This window comes from Falco naumanni, chromosome 5 (genome assembly GCF_017639655.2).
Source record: "Falco naumanni isolate bFalNau1 chromosome 5, bFalNau1.pat, whole genome shotgun sequence".
Lineage (NCBI taxonomy): Eukaryota > Metazoa > Chordata > Aves > Falconiformes > Falconidae > Falco > Falco naumanni.
Genome location: NC_054058.1, coordinates 85,868,966 through 85,891,590, shown reverse-complemented (window position 1 = coordinate 85,891,590; position 22,625 = coordinate 85,868,966). Strand labels below are relative to the sequence as shown.

Below are 22,625 nucleotides of genomic sequence, written 5' to 3'. Positions count from 1 at the left end.
TCAGCTTCGCTCCTGACTCTTCTACATCCTCCCCCTGAGCTGCACAGAGGGATGAAGAGAATGGGGATTTCAATCAGTTCATTACATGTTGTCTCTGCTGTTCTTTCCTTCTAATGCTCTTCCCAGCTCCAGCATGGGGTTTCTCCCATGAGACACAATCCTTCATGAACTGCTCCAGCATGGGTCCTTTCCACAGGGTGCAGTCCTTCAGGAGCAGACTGCTCCAGTGTGGGTCCCCCGTGAGCCACAGGTTTTGCCACAAAACCTGCCAGGAGCCTGCTCCAGCACAGGCTCTCTGTGGGCTACAGCTTCATTCAGGGCACATCCATGTGCTCCAGCATGTGGTCCTCCATGGACTGCAGTGTGGGTATCTGCTCTGATGTGGTCCTCCATGGGTTGCAGGGTGGCAACCTGTGCCATGGTCTTCTCCATGGGCTGCAGAGGAATCTTTGCTCTGGCAGCTGGAGCACCTCCTCCTTGTCCTTCCTCACTGAACTTGGCCTCTGCAGGGCTGTTTCTCTTGCATTTTCCACTCCTCTCTCACAGCTGCTGCACAGTGTTTTTTATCCCTCCTTAAATCTGTTATCACAGAGGTGCCACGAACATTGCTGACGGGCTTGTGTTTAGCCAGCAGCGGGTCCATCTTGGCGCCAGCTGGAACTGGCTCTGTCTGACATGCAGGCAGCTCTCCGTGTCTTCTCCCGCAGCCCCCCACTACTAAACCCTGCCATACAAGCCCAATACATCCTCTTTAATTCCTGCTCTGTTTTCTTCAGCTGTATGTCAACCACACGCAGTTGCTCCACTTGCCTTCCACATTTACTGATGCAGCAGGCTTCAGTGTCAACCTTTGGGGTTCACAAACTCCACTCTATTGGTCTTTGTGAGATAATCTAGTCCACTAGGACCAAAATACATTTCTAAGCCACTTCACTGGAATTAAATTCATTATTCATCCTTTCCACTATACTCAAGCTAATTTTTTACAGTTCATATATTGCTTGCCTGTAAAATTAGCCCAAATGATGTTGTTCATCTCTGGTGAATAGCATGCCTCTACTGGAAACCTGTTTCCCAGACAGTTGCCTGCAACTAAACAGACCACTCCACTGCTACAGTCCTTGAGGAAACACTTAATAGGACATGGCTTTGTAATTAGGGAACTAACTACAAAACTGAAATCATAACTCCACATTCAAAGCCCGGATCAGAGGTCAATTCCCAGTAGTTTAAATAAAGCCAGTTCCCCAAAACTGGCTTTAGTTTCTGCATTTGTAAAATAAGAACTACAGCATTTAAATGCACAACTGCAGAATAAAAAGGATAATTACTTAGCATATGTAAAAGGCTATGTGAGTGAAAATCTGCTAAATGAAGAACACAAAATCCAAGGTAGGGTCAAAGATAAATTAATAATGCAGGAGTCCACAACAAAGTACATTTACTAAGTTTTGTGACTGAAGTAAAACAATTTACTTGCCCTTCTGTACCTGTTAAGTACTGAGAGACAAAAGAATCTTGGCTATGCTGTTCCTGATGTTCCTGTACAGGAACAGCATGCTATCCCACGATATTATTTATTTTTAATAGTTTTTGGCAATGCAAATATAGATCTGGAAGAATCAGCATCCTGATGGATGTACCAGACCTTCCTGTATCAAAACCAGTTCTATACTAGCCCTGCACAGGCACATCCCTGTACAACATACCTTCTAGTACACTGACTCCACTTATCTCTGTATGAGTGCAGCAGAAAGCCTGCTCATATGTCGTATGTTGCAGGCACAGGACTGTAAAACCAAAATTATACAGTGCAAGCAGCAGCCAAGGAATGACATTCAATTCCAGACAGTGCAGTTCCACAGCCTCATTGCAGCATGCGTCTCCAGAGCAGCAAAAGGAATTAAATGGCCATCACTGGCAGGAGAGCCTGGCTGAAGCCTGCAGAGCTAGGTCAAGGTCTTTATTCTCTTGGAATTGTGTCACCAAAAGAAAAAAATAATAAAAAAGTAGTAGCCTTTTTAAGATGAACAGTTGTGTACACCCAAAAAGCAAACACTGTAATTTAATAACTGTAGTACTAAACTAGACCAAGAAGCATCACATCACTGATATAGGTTATAGACAGACACAGAGCTTAAAGAGTATCTTCTTTCTGTGTTGTAAGATACAAAATTCAATAACCACAGTCCATTTTTAAAAAGCCAAATAAAGGAAAAAAGTAGTAGCAATAATAAACAGTATTTAGCATAAAGATGAAGAAGAAAAACATACAAAGCATAGGACAGCTAATAAATTATTTCAGAATCATCTTTATGAGAGTCAGTAAAATTCAAAGATATGTTGTTCTGCTACAGCTGTTGGCTCTGCATTCCACAAAAGTATAAGATCCAAGAGATAAAATATAGATGAATATAATCATTATTTTTGAGAAAACGTGGGGAGATTAACAGTCAGGCTTAACTTGGGCTTACAGTTAGGGTTATCTCTGGAGGAAGAAAAAAAAAAAAAAAAGAATGAAGAAGCCCAACAACTAACTTAAGGATGGAGTCTGGTTATACTTTCTGTTCAAGTATAAGAATATTTCACATTATTATTCTTCCCAGACACCATGCTCCAGCTAAGTCGCCAGTTACTAGAAGAGCTGCAAGATGAAGCTTTCCTACACAGTTCAAAACTAGACAAATCTGAATGGTCCCTTCTAGCCTTTATGAATCCTTTCATAATTTCACAGTGTAAAATGCCAGCACATTACAAAAACAGGTAGTAGAAGACAAAATCAAGCAAAGGTGGCAGGAGGCTGGCATGATGACCAAAGAGCTCCTAGGGAAACCAAACCATAAAAAAGACATATACTTGAGGCAGAAGCAGAGCCAGGTCACCCAGCAGGAATGTAGAGACACTGTCCAAGTGTGCAGAGATGGAGTTAGAAAAGACGAAACCTACCTGGTGCTGAACCTGCTGAGGAACATGAAGGGAATATGAAGGGCTTCTACATGCACATCAAGAGCAAGAAGAAACTAGGGAAAACACAAGCCCACTGCTGAACAGGGCAGAGCATCAGGTGACAGCAGCTTGGAAAAGGCCAAGCTACTCAATGCCTTCTTTCCCTCAGTCTTTACTAGTAACATCTGCCAAATCATAGATCCTTGAGACCATTGGGAAAGTCTGCAGCAAGGAAGACTTACCCTTGGTGGAGGAGGATCAGATTAGGGAACATTTAAACAAACACAAGTCCCTGGACCCGAATGGAATGGATGCACTCATGAATGCTAAGGAAAGTTGGCCAGTGTCATTGTGAGGCCATGTGAAAGGTCATGGTGATCTGGAGATGTTCCTTACGATGGGAAAGCAAATTTTGTGTTGTTAAAAAGGGCAAGGAGGAAGAGGAAGACCAGTCAGTCACACCTCATGCCCTGGGAAGGTAATGGGCAAATAATTCTGGAAACCATTTCCAAATGTAACAAGGACAGGGAGGTGATGACAGTAGTCAACATGGATTTACAAAGGGGAAAAATCGTGCCTTATTAACCTGTTAGCCTTCTATGATAAGACAACTGACTTGGCAGATGGTGGGAGGGCAGTCAAGGTTTGTTTACCTTGATTCTAGCAAGGCTTTTGAAACTTTCTCCAATGACACCCTCATAGACAGAGGAAGTACGAGTTAGATTAATGGCCAGTGAGGCAGACTGAACTACCTGGACCAAAGGGTTGTGATCAGTGGCAGGAAGTCCAGCTGGAGGCGCATCGCTAGCAGTATCCCCCCTAGGGTCAGTACTGAGGCCAGTCCTGTTTAACATCTTCCTTACTGACCTGGATGACAGGACAGAGTGCACCCTCAGCAAGCGATACAAAACTGAGAGGAATGTTCATACACCAGATGTTTGTGCTGCCATTTAGTGAGACCTCCACAGGCTGAAGAGATGAGCTGACAGGAACCCATGGAAGTTCAACAAAATCCTGCACCTGGGCAGGAATAACCCCATGCACCAGTACAAGCTGGCCAGAAAAGGACCTGGAGGTCCTGGTGGACAAATTTAACGTAAGCAATATGCTCTTGCAGCAAAGACAACCAAAAACCTCCTGTATCAGGCAGAGGACTGCCAGCAACTTGAGGGAGGTGACCCTTCCCCTCTTCTCAGCTCCGGTGAAACACACGTGTGTACAGCACTGGGCTTCCCAGTTAAAGACAGACACTGAAGCAAATCCAGTGAAGCTCCATAAAGAAGATTATGGGATTGGAGCATCTGATCTGAGAGGAGAACCTGCAACAGCCAGGATTGTTTAGCTGGCTCATGGTCCATCTTATCAATGTGCATCAATACTTGATGGAGGCAAGTAAAGAAGACAGAACCAGATACTTTTAAGTAGTGCCCAGTGAAAGGACAAGAGGCAGTGGGCAAAACCTGAAACACAGGAATTTACATTTAAACATAAGAAAAACTTATTTTGCTGTAAGGGACATTGGACCCTGGAACAAGTTGCCCAGAAAGGCTGTGGAATCTCTAACCTTGAAGATACCGAAAACCCAACTGTACAAACTCTTGAGCTGCCTGCTCAGTTTGACCCTGCTTTGTGCAGGCGTGTTGGATTACACAGTCTCCAGAGGTCCCTTTCAATCTCCGCAAGTCTGTTAAAAGGCATTAAAAAGTTATTTTCTTTCAGTGGAGTCCATTCTGACATCTTTCACAGCTGTTTAATTCAGGTGCCTATTAGTTTGGACTCGTGAGTGATTTATTTGTGCTCCTCTCAGCCACCCTACACTCAGATTTGTCACTAAAAATCCACAGTCCTTCCTCTTTATCAAAGCTGGCCAAGACTTGGGAGACTTCAGAGACTCTTTACATGAACATCATGCAAAGGACACATACTTTTCAATTTCACAGAAAACATTCAGACATCTGGATCAGAAAGGATTTCAATATAGAAATAATCCCAATGACTTATCTATTTAAATTTAGCAATGAGCTTTAGTACTTCACAGAACTCACTTTTAACACACAGGGACCAAACCAACGCTTGTTGTGGTCCTTGAACACTTCCCAAAACCAGCAAGAGCACTAGGAGTCAAATAGGGCTCACAGTTCCTTTCAGCATCAGACTTTCACCCCAAAATACCACGCCTGCAGGTTGATAGATATGTATGGTACATACATACATATGGTATATATACATATAAGTATGGTATAAATATACATATCCACACATGTATCCACATACACACCCAATCCCACATATATACACACACATATATATATGCTCCTCAGAAGAGCACAGAAAGATACTCCACTTAGAACAAGTTAGGTGCAGAGTGCCTTAGCAACAGTATGTCAGACCAGTATTGGCAAGCCACGGAATCATTTTCAGTTAGAGAAATTTGAAGCTGATGACATAGCTGAGGGCTCAAGTCAAGGGAAGTCCTGCCTCTGAACTCAGCAGTGGTTTCATTCTTAGCCTCTATGCTTTCCAACTAGTCACAGTAAGAGGTAAAGCAAAGCAGCAGCAAAATCAACTACCAGGGAAGAATGCAACTAAAAATCACAGCAGGGACTTTCTGGTGTACTTAAATATGGAAATCAAGGCCATCCTGGAACAGCGTACTACATAGATCTTGAATGATTAACTTTTCTTTTTGCTTGAAAAAAGCCACAGACGAAACAATCATACAAAAAAAAAAAACCAGATAACATTTATCATCACAGAACAACTGCTTTAACAACAACAATGTAGAATGTCATTACTTTCACTAGACAAGGCAAGATAAATTTTATCCTGCTGTCAAATGATAAGTATTTGTAGCTCCCCATAATGGTTTACTAGGAAAAAATATTGTGAAATCAGAATAATAGTAAAAGTGGCAAACCTTTAAGCCTTTCAACATCTGATATACTAGGAACTGGATTCGGTCTTCGGTTAGTTTCTCATGCTTCATGATCTTACTCAAGTCTGTTCCCATAAATGGCATGACAAGGTAGCTTGAAAAAAAAGGAAAGAAAAAAGGACAGAGTAACTTTAAATTGTCAAATAAATTGAAAAATAATTGTATGTTATATTTCAGTGACAATATTAAATTATATATCATTCCGTTTACCAAATAGTTCCATCATCATCCCCATACCCTCGACGTTTCTATGGTTTTATCTATTTTGATTGTCATAAAGAGGTATTGCCCATCCCTGCCATTGACTATGGAAAGCTGCTAGGTATCAGGTAGATTCTGATCTAGTTAGAAAGAAACTGACCAAGAGCCCTGTGATAATTCAGAGACACCTACACAGGAAACCAATGCTACATATCTCACAATCATGATCATAGCGTTGAACTAGCAGCAACCAAACCATCTAGATGATTCATTCAAATAGGCAAGGTCAGACATAACAGAAATAGAGTTTATCAAACTAGGAGGCAACAATAACTTCCATTAATTTTCACCTGGGATCACAACATGGGATCTTCAGTACTTAGTACTGGTAAGACATACCAGCGGCAGAAAGCTTGGGAATACCAAGCTGGTATTTCAAGGCTAATCTTCACTTAAGATCCAGAACTGTTCTTTGCATTGCTTGTAATTAAACTCATCCTTCAGAGTCTATCCTTAAAGTCAGGTCTGAACACAGACAGAGCCAGTCGCATCTGGCACCTGAGGATAAAATCATCAGTTTTCCTCTTCTTATGAAGGCAAGCAGATGCATTCCCATAAAAGGAAGAATTATATATCATCACGGTTTCATAGCTACGCGTTTTACTATTTAGACTAAAATGGGCTTCCTCTGGTCAAAATATGCAAATTATAATTCTGCTGATTTCTACTGTTAAACCTGCATTAAAACTTAATTTATTCTATTAGAATTGTAACTATAAACAAAATAGAAATTGAATATAAAGTTATAAGGGAGATGGGACACTGATTGGGAGTTACAGGCAGTATTTCCAACACGTCATAGGTACCAAACGTTTTTTCCCCATGACTTTGGGCATCAGGACTCAGGCTTCCAGTCCCAGCATTCACTAACTTATGTGCTATTCTTCGGATAAAAGAGATGGGCAATTCAGTTCTGTAACTGTAGAAGGACAGAGCAAATACGGAGAAGAGAATGACATTTCTTATCTTTCCCCCAGCATAACACACAAAATATTTCCCATCAACAGACCAAGTGACTTAGAAAATGGAGTTTAACTTTGTTGATGTTCCTGACTGTTGAAAGCATATTAAGTTCTCCCCGGACTCAGACTTATTAAATACTTTTTCCCAGAAGTCATGAATATTTGGAATGAGCCATAAAAAAAAACAACAAAAAACTTTAGTGACGGTTCTAGAGAAAACAGAGGTAGGAAGAGGTGGGGCACTAGAAATAAGAGAAATATCTCCACATTTTTACTACTGGTAGTGACCTTCAAGCATTCATCAGGATTTTGCTTGCCTGCCATCATCTGTGCAAGTCCCAGGGATCTGGATGGATAGTGATTTATGTGAATAGACAAAGTTCAAAACAATATATAACCATTAAGAACTGTAAAAAACAGGATGAGAAGGACAAGTAAGACTTTTTACATACATACAATTTGCTAAGTTTACAAATTGAAGGCTTCAGATCTCTTCCAGTCAAATATAGTTCTAGGTGGGTGGTGAAATAAAAAAATGTAAGAGAGGGAAAACCCACTCCTATCTGAGTCTGAAAATCCAAACTGTTGTAATAATTTATGAGCAACGTATTAGAACAGGACAACAATGGGATCAAACAGTATGGTCTCACTTTTAACACTTCACCTACTACTTAAAACTTTGCAAACTTATTTTTATTATTAAAAAAGTATTTAAAACCCACAGCTGGAGTCCTTAAATAATCTGAGGAGGTTAAGCACCCAATTAATAATTCACTTCAATGGGAACTTGATGTTAATGCATTTAAGTTCTTTGCAAGTTTCAGTTAAACCCCAAGGTTTTACAAAATGAGGAGCAACAACCCATTCTGGCACGTTGTGTATGATATAAGCACGGACAATGCAAGGAACAGAGATGAAAGGGGTGAAAAGCAGCTGGTAGAGTAGGACTTAAAATTCATAAAGACTTATGCATTCCTGATTTTGTACACCATTTCAATCAGCTGAACTTCTAAAACAGAAGGAAGTTCAACACAAGCATGAGCAGAGAAAGGACTGTTCTTTCATAAAGTAGATGGGACTTTGTCTTCAATCTTCATTAATACATTGACTGGTAGATTAAATGAGCACGACAGCAAAGTGGCAGGTTGAGTAGGAGCATGTTCCCCTCTAGACAGGAGAGCTACAAGTCAGCTAAGAAACCCCAGGTGTCAGACAAGACCAGCCTTAGTGACTGGCTCTGGTGAAACCACCCACCTTGCTTCTGCTGCTTCTAGGCACAAATCCACTCAAATTTGATCTTTATACAATATGCCACAGACATCTCATGACTAGTCAGCAAAAAGAAAGTCTCCCTCAAATGACCCATCTGACTTAAATTCACAAAAGCTGTTTCTTGACTTCCATTGCAAATGTTCACATCTGCCTCTGCTCATCTCTAACAGCTTGCCCAAAGTCTTGAAAGCAAATTTTGCCACCTGTCACCACCACAAAAGCAAAATCGCCACCTGTTGCAGTTTCAACTATAATAATATACCTCCTACTTGACATGCACCTTTAAAATTTGGAAGGATGATTTTAGGCTCCCACTTAAAACACACTGGGCTTGAATGCTAATCATATACATGTGCATTCTATTACATACGCTATATCAAATGCTAGTACAATAGGCAATGTGGACATTTTGACCATCTCCATAACCTCCTCATAGGTAAGCTCAGGCAGCGTGGGTTAGATGAGTGGGCAGTGAGGTGGGCTGAGAACTGGCTGAACGGCAGAGCTCAGAGGTTGTGATCAGCAGCCCAGGGACCAGCTGGAGGCCTGGAGATGGTGTTCCCCAGGGGTCAGTGCTGGGTCCGGTCCTGCCCAACCTTTCCCTCGGTGCCCTGGATGAGGGGACAGAGGCACCCTCAGCAGTTTGCTGGTGATACAGAACCGGGAGGAGCGGCTGATCCCCCAGGAGGCCGCGCTGCCCTTCAGCCAGGCCTGGACAGGCCGGAGAGCTGGGTGGAGAGGGACCTGATGGAGTTCAACAAAGGCCCGTGTGGGGTCCTGCGCCTGTAACCCCAGCACCAGCACAGGCCAGGGGTGACCTGCTGGGGGGCAGCTCTGCGGGGAAGGGACTGGGAGTGCTGGTGGGCGGCCAGTTGCCCATGGGCCAGCGGTGTGCCCTGGTGGCCAGGAAGGCCAGTGGGATCCTGGGGGCATTAGGAGGATCGTGGCCAGCAGGTCGAGGGAGGTGATCCTGCCCCTCTGCCCTGCCCTGGTGAGGCCACATCTGGAGCGCTGTGTCCAGTGCTGGGCTCCCCAGTTCAAGAGAGACAGGGAACTACTGGAGAGGGCCCAGCGGAGGCTACAGGGATGGTGGGGGGACTGGAGCATCTCCCCTGTGAGGGAAGGCTGAGGGAGCTGGGCCTGTGTAGCCTGGGGAAGAGACGGCTGAGGGGGGATCTTGCCAATGAATGTAAATATCTCAGGGTTGAGTGTCAGGAGGATGGGGCCAGGCTCTTTTCAGTGCTGCCCAGTGACAGGATAAGGGGCACTGGGCACAAACTGCCACACAAGAAGTTCCACCTGAATGTGAGGAAAAAGTTCTTTACCTTGAGGGTGACAGAGCACTGGGACAGGCTGCCAGAGAGGCTGTGGAGTCTCCTTCTCTGGAGACATTCAAAGCTCGCCTGGACGTGTCACTGTGCAACCTGCTCTGGGTGAAGCTGCTTTAGCAGAAGGTTGGACTGGATGATCACCAGAGGTCCCTTCCAACCCCAGCCATTCCGTCATTCTGTGACAACATCCTTTTTGGCTCAATTATTATTTTGGCCCAAATAATCAATACAAACACATGGTCTATGTTTTCTGTACTTAGTTTTCTACATTTTCCTGTCAGATAGCTTTTGTTGTTAAGATATAAATATGCTAGGGTCTTTTTGAAACACAGCTACACCAGATGAAACCCAGAACACTTCTATGAATGTAACATGAAATCTACATTAAGCACAACAGGACTTCTCACCACTGTTTAGTAACTCTAATTCACAAGAACTGCAGCAGGATCCACAAGCAAGACAGCAGACATGCTAAGTATCTTGTGTCAGAGGTGCTGCCAAAATGTCAGGGAGATGTACCTGCCCGGTGCTAGAAATGATCTATACCATGTGCTGTTTGGACCACTGGGCTGGGAAACCAGTCAGGGAGTACAAGAGAACACAGCACATATAATCACTAAAAAACACAGCACCATCAGCAGTTTCTAACTAATCCTTGAATTAAGATGGATCACACAGAGATGTGTCATGGAGCAGGATCATTTTCAGCCTACTTGTTTGGGTTAAAAATTGTCCATTTGGGCAACCTAGGCCTTAGAGCAAGAAATCATACTTGAAAGGTGGATTAGGGAATCCACCAAACTGCCAGTTACTAAAGGCTGAAAGAAGTACACACTTCATAACATAATTGGTTCTAATGACAATCTGAAATTGTCAGCCTACCAAATCTGAAGTTGCACATAAGAGCTCTATTAAGATGAAATCAAGAAAAAAAAAATCCATGACGCAACAATTTTGGAATTCTCCATTTAAAAAAGCAACAACCCTTTCTCCCACACAAGCAACAATGCCCTGCTCTCAAACACAAGCAACTCAGAACTTACAAGTCATTAAACTTCTCCAGTGTTACATCTGGTGTGAACACATCCAATATTCCAATGACCTAAAATAAGGGGGGAGGGGGAGAGAAAGAAAAAGAAAAAAAGCATTAATACTGATTTAACAGAAAAAAATCCCAAACTGCATAGTAAGTGAAAAAAAATAATCAAAAACATTTCCATAGTGAGACATTAGCTACAGGCATAAAGATGGCAGAAAAAATACCTGAAGTAGTGCCTAGCAACACCAGGGTTTGTCACGTGTTAAATTTTATAACTGAGGGCTGCTTGGCTCTGTGTTAAAAACAACAACAAACCTGCATCTCCTTGAACAAAAAGTTCAGAGGCTAACAGTTTTATGTAAGAGGAGAGAGCCTCTTTTAACTTTAACCACTGAAGCATTGAAAATAAACCACACAAATCGGTTTATAACCTGAAGCAGTCATAAGTGCTATTTACCTAGTTGGGCCTGTTCCTTATCAATGAAGAACACTTTAAACATCTTCTAATTTCAGTAACAGAGTAATTTAGGTATATAAACTACAGTTATCTAATTGGGAGTGTGGAGAAGAAACTAGAAAAAAACTGTTTTCACAGAGATTAAATTATCAAGAGTTTAATATTATTTACTATGGCTTATACCTTACGTTCTCCTTAAGAGTATTTTTCATGAAACAAAAGCACTCTATCACTCAAAAGAGAAGTAACAATCTAGTAAAACAGATTTCCCACCACATTTTTCCTACTAGTATAGTTTTCAGCAGAACTATACCAGCTGACTAGATGCATTATGGTAACTGCAAATGCTTCTCTTAAACCCATTAAACTTCAGCAAATTAAATATAGAGAACTTAAAGCTCCAAAAGATGTAGCTGGGATTGCCTAAAGCCAGATCTCTGCTTGGATGCTGCTTAATCCAGGCAGTGCCTAAACAGCACAGGCTTTTAGAGTTGCTTCTTTTCTACTCCTACTGCTAATTCATGACCATTTTTGTCTGCTCAGAGGAAGCCTCTCAAGCCCTGGACTGCTCGTTGTGTTTCCCAGGTGCAGGCTGCCATGTCGACCCCGGTTTGCAGGGGTTTGCTGGAAAGCAAGCTAAGAGACTCATAACCTTTATAACCTTGTTCAGCCATACCTTGATGACCATATAGTTTAAGAACATCAGATTATATATTGGACTAAAACTGCATAAAAATAGAAACTCAAGAAAGAAAACAGGGCTAATGGCATATATATGTTGGCTGATGTTCTCATCTAACTAAAAGAAGGACTGCAAAGTCTACTTTGATAACAATCAAGATGGACTTTCAACATTACTACTGTTTCTTAATCGTTCCCCAAAAGAACTATCTTTCAAAAAACTACATGAAACAAAGTAGAAGGAGAGCAGAAATGGAGGAAAAAAATGCAAGAAAGACAACTTCCTTTATTTAAACATTTAAATAAAGATCCCAAACTGTGATGAAATCCTTACTGCATGTATTTTTAGTCTTTCCACATTCAGTGTATAATACTACAGTTAGCCTAGATATTGTCAAAATGTCCTGATGGTGAACTAGACAGAAAAACTAATAAAAGTGAAGACAGAAAATTACAACTCTTTCTTTGTAGCCACATTTGAGAAAAATCGCTAATATTTTCCTGAGGACTGTTATATGAAACTAATTAAATAAGAGTAATATAACTACCACAGAACAGTAATTAAACTCACAGGGGATGTAGTTATTATTTGAAGTAATACCTTCAGTGCTATCATTACAGCAAGAAATTATTTTTTTAGGTTTCTGCATGGAAGTTTTACATAAGGTTTTCCATTTCTATGTGGAGGCAGGGAGTGAAAGGGAGGAGAGCAGGATTAAGACTATGTACATGACAACAGCGAAGCACAATGCAACTCTACAGACATTTCCTAAGGCAGCATGTTCATATACATACAGAGAGCCAGAAATGTTGTATGCTCTCCACAAATTTCAGTATTAAAAAGAAGGAAGTCAATGTTTTAGCAGTGATCTTATCCCATATGCACTTCTTTCCCTATCAAGTCCCACTTTTTCAGAAGTCCTGCTTGTCCTCTTCAAGGAGGTATTTCCATGCCTTCATTTACCTAAGCAAGAAATGTAAGAAAATAAACCCCATCACACATCTGACTGTAGCCATGAAAGACATAGGGACATCACAACAACAAAATAAAGACACCTGAGAGGACAAAATTGTGTGGCTGCTGTACCACATCCACCTGTGCACCAAAGCATTATCAGGCACCCGCTGTGAAACACAGGAGCATGAAGAACACGTGCCCATAAAGAACATACCAGCCCCAGAACACACTTAATGAAGTTCACCAACATTTCACTGCTGCTCCATTCAAGAAAACAGAGTTCCCAGTAGTTACTTAATGCTATCTTATATACAATATACATGACTTCTGAGGTAAGGTTGCAAACTCATGGAGACAAGCTTATTATTGCTACAAATCCTCTGCAGCGAAGGATACCATCGAGACCAACACTCAGTCTCTGCTGAAGGGAATTTGAAATAACAAACCAGAAAACTTTTAATGTCAAGGATCTCACAATACTTCTTTTCTTGCTTTACAAAGCAAGCTTTCTAAAAATCCCCAAATCCATTTTAATTTCCAAAACTGTAAGACATACTAATAGTTAATCAATTTAAAAATAAAAGTGAGGGACCCATTTCCTTTTGCTCAGTGATCTTTATTTAATAGCTGCGCTTCGGGATGATTTTCCTTGGAACAGAGTCATTAGTATTTCCATTTAGGTCACAGCTTTCTGCAGATATATTAAGCACAAGGAGGTACAGGATAAAATAAATCCTCCAAGGAAGATATAACTCCAGCTACTTCTTCAGGAAAAGAAAAAGAACTGGATAAAGTGTAGGAAACTCCCTTCTCCATAATATCATGGAAAATCCCGTGTCTGTCTAAAACGCTCTCAATTAAATACAGCATCTGTAAAAAAACTTCACAATAATTAAAGACAATGGCAAAGCACAAAAGTAAGACACCATGAAACAACTGCAAAAATCATTTATTTTTCATAGTGTGGCCTCTATGAATGTAACCTTCTGTAGGTCTACTTTTGGTGTCAATTCAGCACAATTCCGATACTATCAGAGATGGAAGCACAGCTGAGGAATGAACCCAGTATACTCTGCAATGGCAATTTCAGCAGCAGTACTACCCCTACAGGGTCTCATTTTCCCCCCCCCATTAACTCTGCCAAAAGGTAATTTCTCAAATGAATTAGCCCACAAAGGATGCATCTTGTTTCCTACTGCCCCATTTGACTGATTTTCTGGAGCTTCCACTTAAGTACCTTCCTTGGTATCTCTAGGAGAGAGTGTAATACTGTGCCTCTCCCATCCTCCTGCAAAGCAAAACCACAGTAACAGCAAAACTACCGTCTAGTGGCATAACTTGTTTTCCACAGGTATGCTTTTACTCAATATATTTACGTGGTTGATTACATCTCTTCCCTATGAAGCCAGTGGGCAGTGGGTGGCAGTGTCTCCAGCCTTTCTTACCTCTATTGTCTGTTATCCCTGACAATACATTTATAATGATCACCCTGACCAACTTTAACTACTGTCAACAAATAATGTCAACAAATAATTAACAGCTTTGCATTGATTTGGTGGTTTCTGCCCTTCCCTGCTCAGCTGCCTCGTTTTCCAAACGTTATTCCAGCAGTAGAGCACAACCATGAAGAGCTCATCTCTATCCTCACCTGCACTTTCATTTATTGGACTACTTCTGTTCAAGGACTGTTACATTGCATTTCTCTAAAGGAGTTTCTGATGTAACCAGCAGCACATCAATGAAAGACTCAGATCTTGTATAAATTAATAAGTAATGTAGGTTATGTCTCATACAGTAAGTGCTGCTTTCTCTTGCAGATGTTATGCATGAAAACACAGTGAAGTTGAGTGGCTTTGGCACTGTGGCTACAAACACAAGTACATGTTTTAAGAGAGATCGCTGCTGGGGTCCACTGAACTACATATTATGCTGCATTAAATTTTCTGCATGAAGTTAGCTTCAGCTTCACGTTCCTGCAGTATTTCACATCACAGGGCACCTGCATCCTTTTACTATACTAAGAAGTCTCAATCTTTTTAAAATTTTAACTATCCACGCACAGGGCTTGCATTTTTCTTCCTCACTAATTACTACTACATGACACAAGAGATGCCTGCTGATGCACTGAGAGCTCCTTTCCTTTTCTCCTGCCAGTCAGCACAAGCCATACCCATGAGCATCACTATGATCTTCTTTCAAAGGACCCATATGTAACACTGGACACACCCAAATCCTGCAGACAGACACATCTTCATCTCTGGTTTGGATGGCAATCCAAAGAGAAGGTTTGGGTTTCAGTGCTGTCTTCCTTATTTTCATTTACTGGACTAAGCTAGTCAGTCTGCTTTATTAGTAGCCAAGGCTGGGGTGTGAATAAATGGCTATCAGCTGAAGTCCAGCCTAGGTGAAACACCTATTAGGCAGGTTTGTGAAAATAAGCAGAAATGGCAACCAGTACCACTATATTGATTTACTGGCTTTTAAGTACCACAATAAGTGACTCTGGTGTCCTGTTAGCTCCTTACTAGCTGTGCTAAGATTTCAGCCCCCATAAAAGCAGCCAGGAGTGTTTCTGCCCTACAAACTTTTGACAGCAATAAACTATCCAGTTACAACTGTATTTTTGCTTTCATAAAGACTCACAAGATTTGCCCTCTTCAGCCAGGATTACTGAATAGCACTTTACTGGTACTTGTGTTCCCAAAGGATGTGAAATTTTAGCTGGTTCAGTCCTGCAGGACTTGCTGTGGGAAACCTCTAACACAGTGAGCGCACTTTCATCTGTAAAGGCATTGCTCATCTGCTGCTCCTTTGTTGTTCTGATTTTGTACACTGCAGAGGCTGTTGCTCTTCCAATGCTCACATCAGGCTAGTGAACTGCAAAAGGTCAGTATTAAGATCTTCCTAAGGCAGGAACATAGAGTGCCCCACTATTTTCTCTGGAACAAACTCCTCCCTTGGTTGACACTGCGTAGGCATAAATAAAAAGCCCAACATTTTTTCAAAATATGGAAGTCAACAGAATTAAATATTAGCCAACCTAAAAGTAAAGGCCTGCATCATCCTCAGAAATGTAACTGTAGAGAGACAGACAGTTTGGTGTCTGTTGAATACCTGAGTTCCTTCCAAAAGGGGAAAAAAAAACCCAACCCTACATGGTTCTTATAATGCAAAACACACACTGGTCTTCTGATGTGGGAATACAGCAGAGAACAGTTTCCACTCAGAGCAGTGAGCGAGAGCATGGACCTGGTGATCTTAAAGGTCTTCTCCAACCTAAACAATTATATGACTCTATAACATAGAGTACCTTTAAACAAATATTGCAGTTGCCTCTTACATACGGGATTTCCAGAAAGAGAAAACATCTGTAGAATATACTGACCCAAGAAACGTTTAATGGGCATTTGTCAAAATTTTTACACCAGAAACACATTCAGAATTTACGTTGGTAGAACTGCTTCAGAATTCCTGTGGGTGCTTATACATATACAGATATATACACATGTATACACACATGTATGCACCACACTTTGATAAAATCCCCACTCTGACGTAACTAAAGACATCAGCACGAGCTGCTTTTCTCTCCCTCTCTCCAGTGCCACCTCCCCTTGCCAGCTATTTTGCACTCCTGCTGGCAACTTCAAAACTTCTGTTAGCAAACGTGAAGGTGAGAAGGGCATGAGCCACTGTGCAGTTGTTTCAACAAAAGTGGGTATCACGGTATCACTTCCAGTCCAAGTACATAAGAAAATCCAAGTTATTTGCCAAATGAAACTAAAGGTTCTGCACCTCCGCTTACTTGTCTGGGTTTAGCTTTGCATACACAGACATCTCCATTAACTTCAGAAGAATACACAAATGAAGAGCTATGCAAATGTTTGAGAGCCAAGGCCAGGGCCAAAATTAGCACTGACCATATTTTCACTATTTTTGGTTTTAAGACAGAGCCATAATATATAGTTTTAAGGGTCCTCACTTTAACTGAGCACAGCATGGAAAGAAACAGGGAACAAAAACAGCACTACTGAAAAAAAACCCCACCTTCCTAAAGGTAAACAGTCTGTTCTTCTATGCAAGATGCAGCAGATGTCGAAGAAATAATCAAGAGCAGCTAAGGCTGTAACTGGATGAGTACCTGAAGCTAGCATGAATAAATGAAGAAAGAAACCACCCCAAAAACAGTGCTTTCTTCATACTGTCTTAGCTGATTTTATTCCTCATTTTCACACCATTCCCTCTCTTGTGCCAAAATATATGTTTATGCAGCTACAGAGTGATCCGACAGCTTATTCCACTGGAAACTAACTTTTCTTTTTGGCAATGTCTGAGGAATTGATCTGCATTACACTGCCTCTAAGGCAGTAGAAGTAGCTTTGTGAAACATCTGAGATCCTCTCAAAGGCCTACCAAAAAACCCCAAATACATGGATACCAGTGCCATTAAGGGCTGTGATTTATCTCCTAACAGCCAAGGCCTCATCCTCTTCACACACAGCCTCTGCCCCCTAGTCCTCAACACCATTCCTCCTCTGGATTTGCTTGCAAAGAGTTGATGAGAAGTCCAATGCTACCAAGTTTGCATGGTTTATATAGAAATATTCCTCACTACATTTAAGTAACATCACACTTGAGAGCCATTAGGGAGAACAAATGTCTACTATATATGCTACAAAGGCAAGTCATGCCAGCAATCAGAGCTGTCTCCTCCTGAAAACACCTAAATAGACAAGCAAATTAACCTGTGAGTTAGCTTCCCTTCCAAGGTAAAATACAGTTCCAGTAAAATTCAGGAGAATGACTCATTTTTTACAGCACTCCTGGTTGTGCTGCACCCACCCCACGTTAAGCAGATGAGTGTATTCCTCAGAGGGTCTGTAATGGAGGTCATCTAGGGTATTAAGCAGTTTTCCTCCATTTTCTTCACTGAAGCATGACACACTGATAATTATATATCACTGTGGCATGAGTTTAATGGTATCTTCTGTTACCTTAATGGAGCATCACAGATACTATTTTTAACAAAATGTGTCAGATCATTACAATTTCTTCCATCATTCTGAATACAGCATAGGGTTAAATAAACTATAACATATTGCTACATGTTTAACACAACACTTCCCCAAAAGCTATGAATGGCAGAGATGGTCCATCGGGAGGTAATGACAGTGAAACAAACGAATCACCACGCTCTTCATGTAATCCAACATCAAATGCTTCATGATTACAGAAGCAATTTTGAAAGAAAAAGACATCAGAAGAGCGAACTGGATGTAATTTTAACCATCAAATAAACAACACTGAAGTAGTTTATATCCTGAAGTTGGAAAAAAGCAGGATGAAGATTTGTACTGGCAGATTAGTGCAACATTGCAACAATATCCCAAGCCTAATGCATAGTATCAATACCCTTAAGAGTTGCTACCACATACCACATCCTCTACACACTTAGATTACCAATGCCCAAGACAAGAGAAGACAGTGGCATTGCTATTTCATTGTGGCCTCTGAAACAATTACTTCAGGAATTGTACATTGAACAATGACTTCATTCTTTGGTGGAAATACGCAAAGAAAAAAAAAGCCTCTGACAGAATGGTGGTGGGTCAAAGCGGAGGGCTGAAAATCCTGACAAGGAGTGACAGTGCCATTCTGGTTTAATTTTGCATTGGTGGAGAGGCTAAAGGAGTATCCCGAGATCAGCACAGGGACCGGAAAACCTAGAAGGCATTGTTGCTATTCCTAATTCACGCTGAGTGAAACAACTGACATAAGGGTGTGAGGCTAGGATGGCAGACGGAAATTCTCCTGATGGGCTGTACTGCCATGTCAGCCTTATCACAGATGGGTGGAGTAGTCAGCTTCTGCTTCCACGGTGCCCGCAAATCCCTGCAGGATCATTATTCAGTCTTTGTTCTCTAATGAGTAGATGCCATAATTCATAGTAAAACTTTTCCTTAGTACGCAGACCAGATTCCTCTTTCTGTAGCCTGAACTATTTCCTAGGACTGTGAATTATTCCCTTCCTTCACATATATTGATTTGTAACTTTCACAGATTGTGCTCACGTTCCCCAGTGAGCATTTTCTTCTAGACTCTTTAAATTATCAAATGAGTCTATGGAGGGGTTCCAGAGTTTACCCTGAAGGGCATACACTGCATGAAAACTGCCAGGAGTGGAAAATGCTACCCAACAGATTATTTTTCTTCCGTTTCCCAGAATAATCTCAAAATTCTGGACACAGTTAGGAGCTTGGCAACTGCACGAGCTGCTCTGCTCCCAAATGTTCAGTAAAGAAAATGCTGAGAGTATGAAAGCCCACATGCATGACACAGAAGTTCCCTGCAAACATTAACTCTTTAACACATACAGCAGTGGTTTATGAAGAAGTTGCCTCAAAGGAATCAAGCAAAATAATCAAATGTATTAAAAGATTCAGACTAAAACATTTACAGGCACACAGGTTCTTAAGTCTATGAAAAAGTCTCTTTTTTTCTGGACAGTCAGGATAGCCCACAGATTATTCTTCAGAACAAACCTAGATATTGTTGCTACTCACAATATTAATGCTACAACATGAATGGCAATAACCGGCTATTGTTATTATCAGTTTCTCTCATCCTTGCTTTTGATCTCTTAGCTTTCCTTGAAGACCATCTTAATGGAGCTATGCTCTAATCTCCCACATTATAAAGCATAATTTTAGCAACTCCCCCCAAACTCTCTCTCTCCCCTCCCACCCCCCATGCATTCTCCAAGTCCACCCTGGGACCCTTCTCACCTAGAGTCCATACTTTTTTAAACCACTAAGCACTATCGGGACCAAGTATCTTTATCTCAATGAGACTTTCTACACTTCCTTCTACGGTTGTTCTTCCTTCACATTACATGGGAATCTTTGCAAAGCTCTGTATCCTATTCTACGCTTCCCAGTAAAACAATTTATTTAGTCATTCACGAACTTTTCCTGTTTCACATTAGTACAATCTCAAAACGTTCATATGTTTCATGAACAATAAAAAACAAGGAAAAGCCTACTCTCTCCCCAAAGATATGCATGTGTACTACAGGCATCTTCATACAAGTTTAGGAAAAGAAAGAAAACATAAAGAGATGTTGGCACCCCAGATCCACAGGCACAGACCCATGCTCTGCATTCTCTGGCAGTTCACAGGAATATAGTGAGGGAAATTGTAAATTTTGGTCCTTAATCTCTCTCACTAGCTCTGAGCACAAATTCCACTGTGGTCCTAACCTTCCCCAACCAACCTTTCTGACACGGACATGAAGTGGTGTTTCCCACAAAATATTCTCGTTTATGTGAGATGTTTGTTGATAAAGGATACACGAACCAAACACAGGCTGAAATATTCCTGAATTCCATTCAGCTACACGTCTGCCTTGCCCAAATCTATGTAACTTCTTTGGTTTTAGGGTGTGCAAACCACGGCCTTGGGGGCGGCATCTGCTCCCGACCCAACTCACGTTTTCGTGCTTCATGTGTTTCAGGAGGCGCAGCTCTCGGTAGGCTCGTTTGGCAAAGAGCTCGGACTGAAACGGGCGGTACAGTTTCTTAATGGCCACTTTGGTACCGCTCCTTCCATCGACGGCTGAGCTGCGAGGGAAAGGGAAGCGCCCGGTGAGGGGGAGGCCCGGCCGCCCGGTGAGGGGGAGGCCCGGCCGCCCGGTGAGGGGGAGGCCCGGCCGCCCGGTGAGGGGGAGGCCCGGCCGCCCGGTGAGGGGGAGGCCCGGCCGCCCGCCAGGTGCCGGGCCCCGCCACCCCTCCCCAGGGCGCCGGGCCGGCAGCGCCCACCTCCGGCCTCTCCCTTTCAACGGGCTGCCGGGCCCCGTGATGAAAAGTAGCCAGTTTTCAAGAACTTTAAAGAGGTACGTCTGAGGAGAAAGGGGAAAAAAAAAAAAAAAAAAAAAGCGAAAAAACAAGAGCAAAAAATCCCACAAAACCGCCACAAAGCCAAACCGGGCGACCCGCCCCAAGGGCCACCACCCCGCTTTCGGGGGCGCGGCCGCGCCGGGGAAGCCGCGGGCAGCGCTCCCGGGCAGGGCTGGGGCGGCGCCCCGGGCTGGAAAGCACGCTGGGGCGGCAGGGCGGGCGGCACGCCCGCGGGCTCCGCTGCCGAGAGCGGGGCTCCCCAGGCGGCTCCGCCCGGCGCCCGGCTCGGGGGCGGCCAGGTGGGCAGCGGGGCCGCCCCCCTCAGCCCCCGCGGGGCTCGGCGCCACCGGGCGGGGCCAGGCACAATAACCGGAAAAAGTTGGCAGGGAGCAAGGCGGGAGAGGGCCGGCCGGAGCGGGCCGAGCCGCGTCCCCCGGCCCCGGGCAGAGGCCACCGCGGCGCCCCGCCGCCGCCACCGCCCCCTCCCGGGCTGCCCCGCCCCGCCGCGCCCCGCTCACCAGACGGCTCCGTAGGCGCCGGACCCCACCGGCTGCAGGTCCCGGTAGCGGTCCCGCACTTCCCAGAGGGTCTTGGTGATCTCCTGCCGGTAGAAGCCGTTCTTTGGGGAGGACATGGCGCTGCGGCCCCCCGCCGGCACCCGCCGACAAAGAGCCCGGGCTGGGGGGTGGCGGGGAGCGGGAGCGGCCAGCGCCGCCGAGCCGGGCTGCGGCGAGGGGCTGGGCTTGGGCGAGCGGCGCCTCCCGCCCCGCGCACCCCCCGCCGGGAGGCCCGCCCGCCTCGCCTGTCCCCCGCCGGGGCCGCGCCCGCCCCTCCGCTCCCGGGCACCTGGGGCTGTGCTCCGCCGGGCTGGCGAGAGGCGTCGGGGGCGCGCACGGGCGGGGAAGCAGGTGCCGAGGCTCCCGCTGCCCGCCCCGGTCCTTGCCGCGGGGCTGAGGACGAAGCCGGCCCGGCCCGCTCGGCGCGGCGCGACGCTTCGCGGGGGGCTCGCCGAGCCGTCGCGTTCGGGATCTGACGGGATGCGGCTGGCTCTTAGGTGGAAGCGTTAAGGAATCGGAGGGGCTGTTGCGGGCGAGCGCGGGGAGCAGGGAGGCGAGCCGCTGCGGGCTCCCCGGCACGCCGCGGGGCCGGACACCCCGCTCCGCACCGCAGTTTGTGCCGTTAACTAGCGGCTGGCACACGCGGCTCAGCCGCTCTGAGCAAGTGGTGCCGCATGGAGCAGTTGAAGCGGCAGCTTGAAACAGTTGCAGGGCTGCAGCAGGGAGGAGGGCGACCTTCTCCCTATCCCTGTGATTAAATAGGCCTGGGCCGACGTGTGTAAGGCAAAGACCTGCTTTAAAAAATGTTTTACATATCCTCTGTGTGAATATCATTAAAATTCTTGTCCTTCGGGATCTGGTAAAGCCTTTGTTTTGTCTGACTTCACCCCTGAGCAATGTTGCTGAGGTTAGATAATTCAGACTTGCTGTCACTAGAGTTCAATTTGTGGCTTAGCTCAAAAGGGGCAACCTGGCCAAGTGTTGTTGTTCCTGATGCCTTTTCCATAGTTGCCATGGGCCCAGAACTTTCCATGTGGAAGAGCAGCCCTGCTTTCCCTCCTCCCAATATTTAAGCATCGGCTTGGGAGGAAAGCATCCCTCCCCAGCAGCTGTGCATCCCAGCGCTGCGCTCTGCTGACTGGCAACCTGTTCGACTCCCTGGGATAGTGAAATTGGAAAGCAAGCTTCTGGCATTTGGCAGGTAATGTGAGATTCATGGCAAGTGTTAGATTAATGGTACGCGTCTGCTTTTAAATCCACTGTCCCAACAGATTTTTTTTTTTAATTTGTTTTTTTAAATTTCTGACCACTTTCATGCCATTTTGCTATTC

At 43.9% G+C, this 22,625-nt stretch overlaps 1 protein-coding gene across 2 annotated transcripts in view; it reads right to left on the bottom strand.

The window, feature by feature from the left end:
• MAPK12 (mitogen-activated protein kinase 12) overlaps window positions 1-22,105 on the bottom strand; it is a 42,431-nt gene extending 20,326 nt beyond the window's left edge. The window contains exons 1-4 of one of the 2 annotated variants that reach the window (XM_040596452.1): window positions 21,256-22,105; window positions 20,332-20,461; window positions 10,751-10,809; window positions 5,864-5,975 (exon numbers count right to left, since the gene is read on the bottom strand). In XM_040596452.1, coding sequence (XP_040452386.1) covers window positions 5,864-5,975; window positions 10,751-10,809; window positions 20,332-20,461; window positions 21,256-21,371 — 417 coding nt within the window. In that variant the 5' untranslated portion in view covers window positions 21,372-22,105. Of the gene's footprint in view, window positions 1-5,863; window positions 5,976-10,750; window positions 10,810-20,331; window positions 20,462-20,659; window positions 20,728-21,255 lie in introns of those variants that run through there. The other variant, XM_040596453.1, reaches the window with a different exon arrangement.
• Window positions 22,106-22,625: the final 520 nt, after the last annotated feature.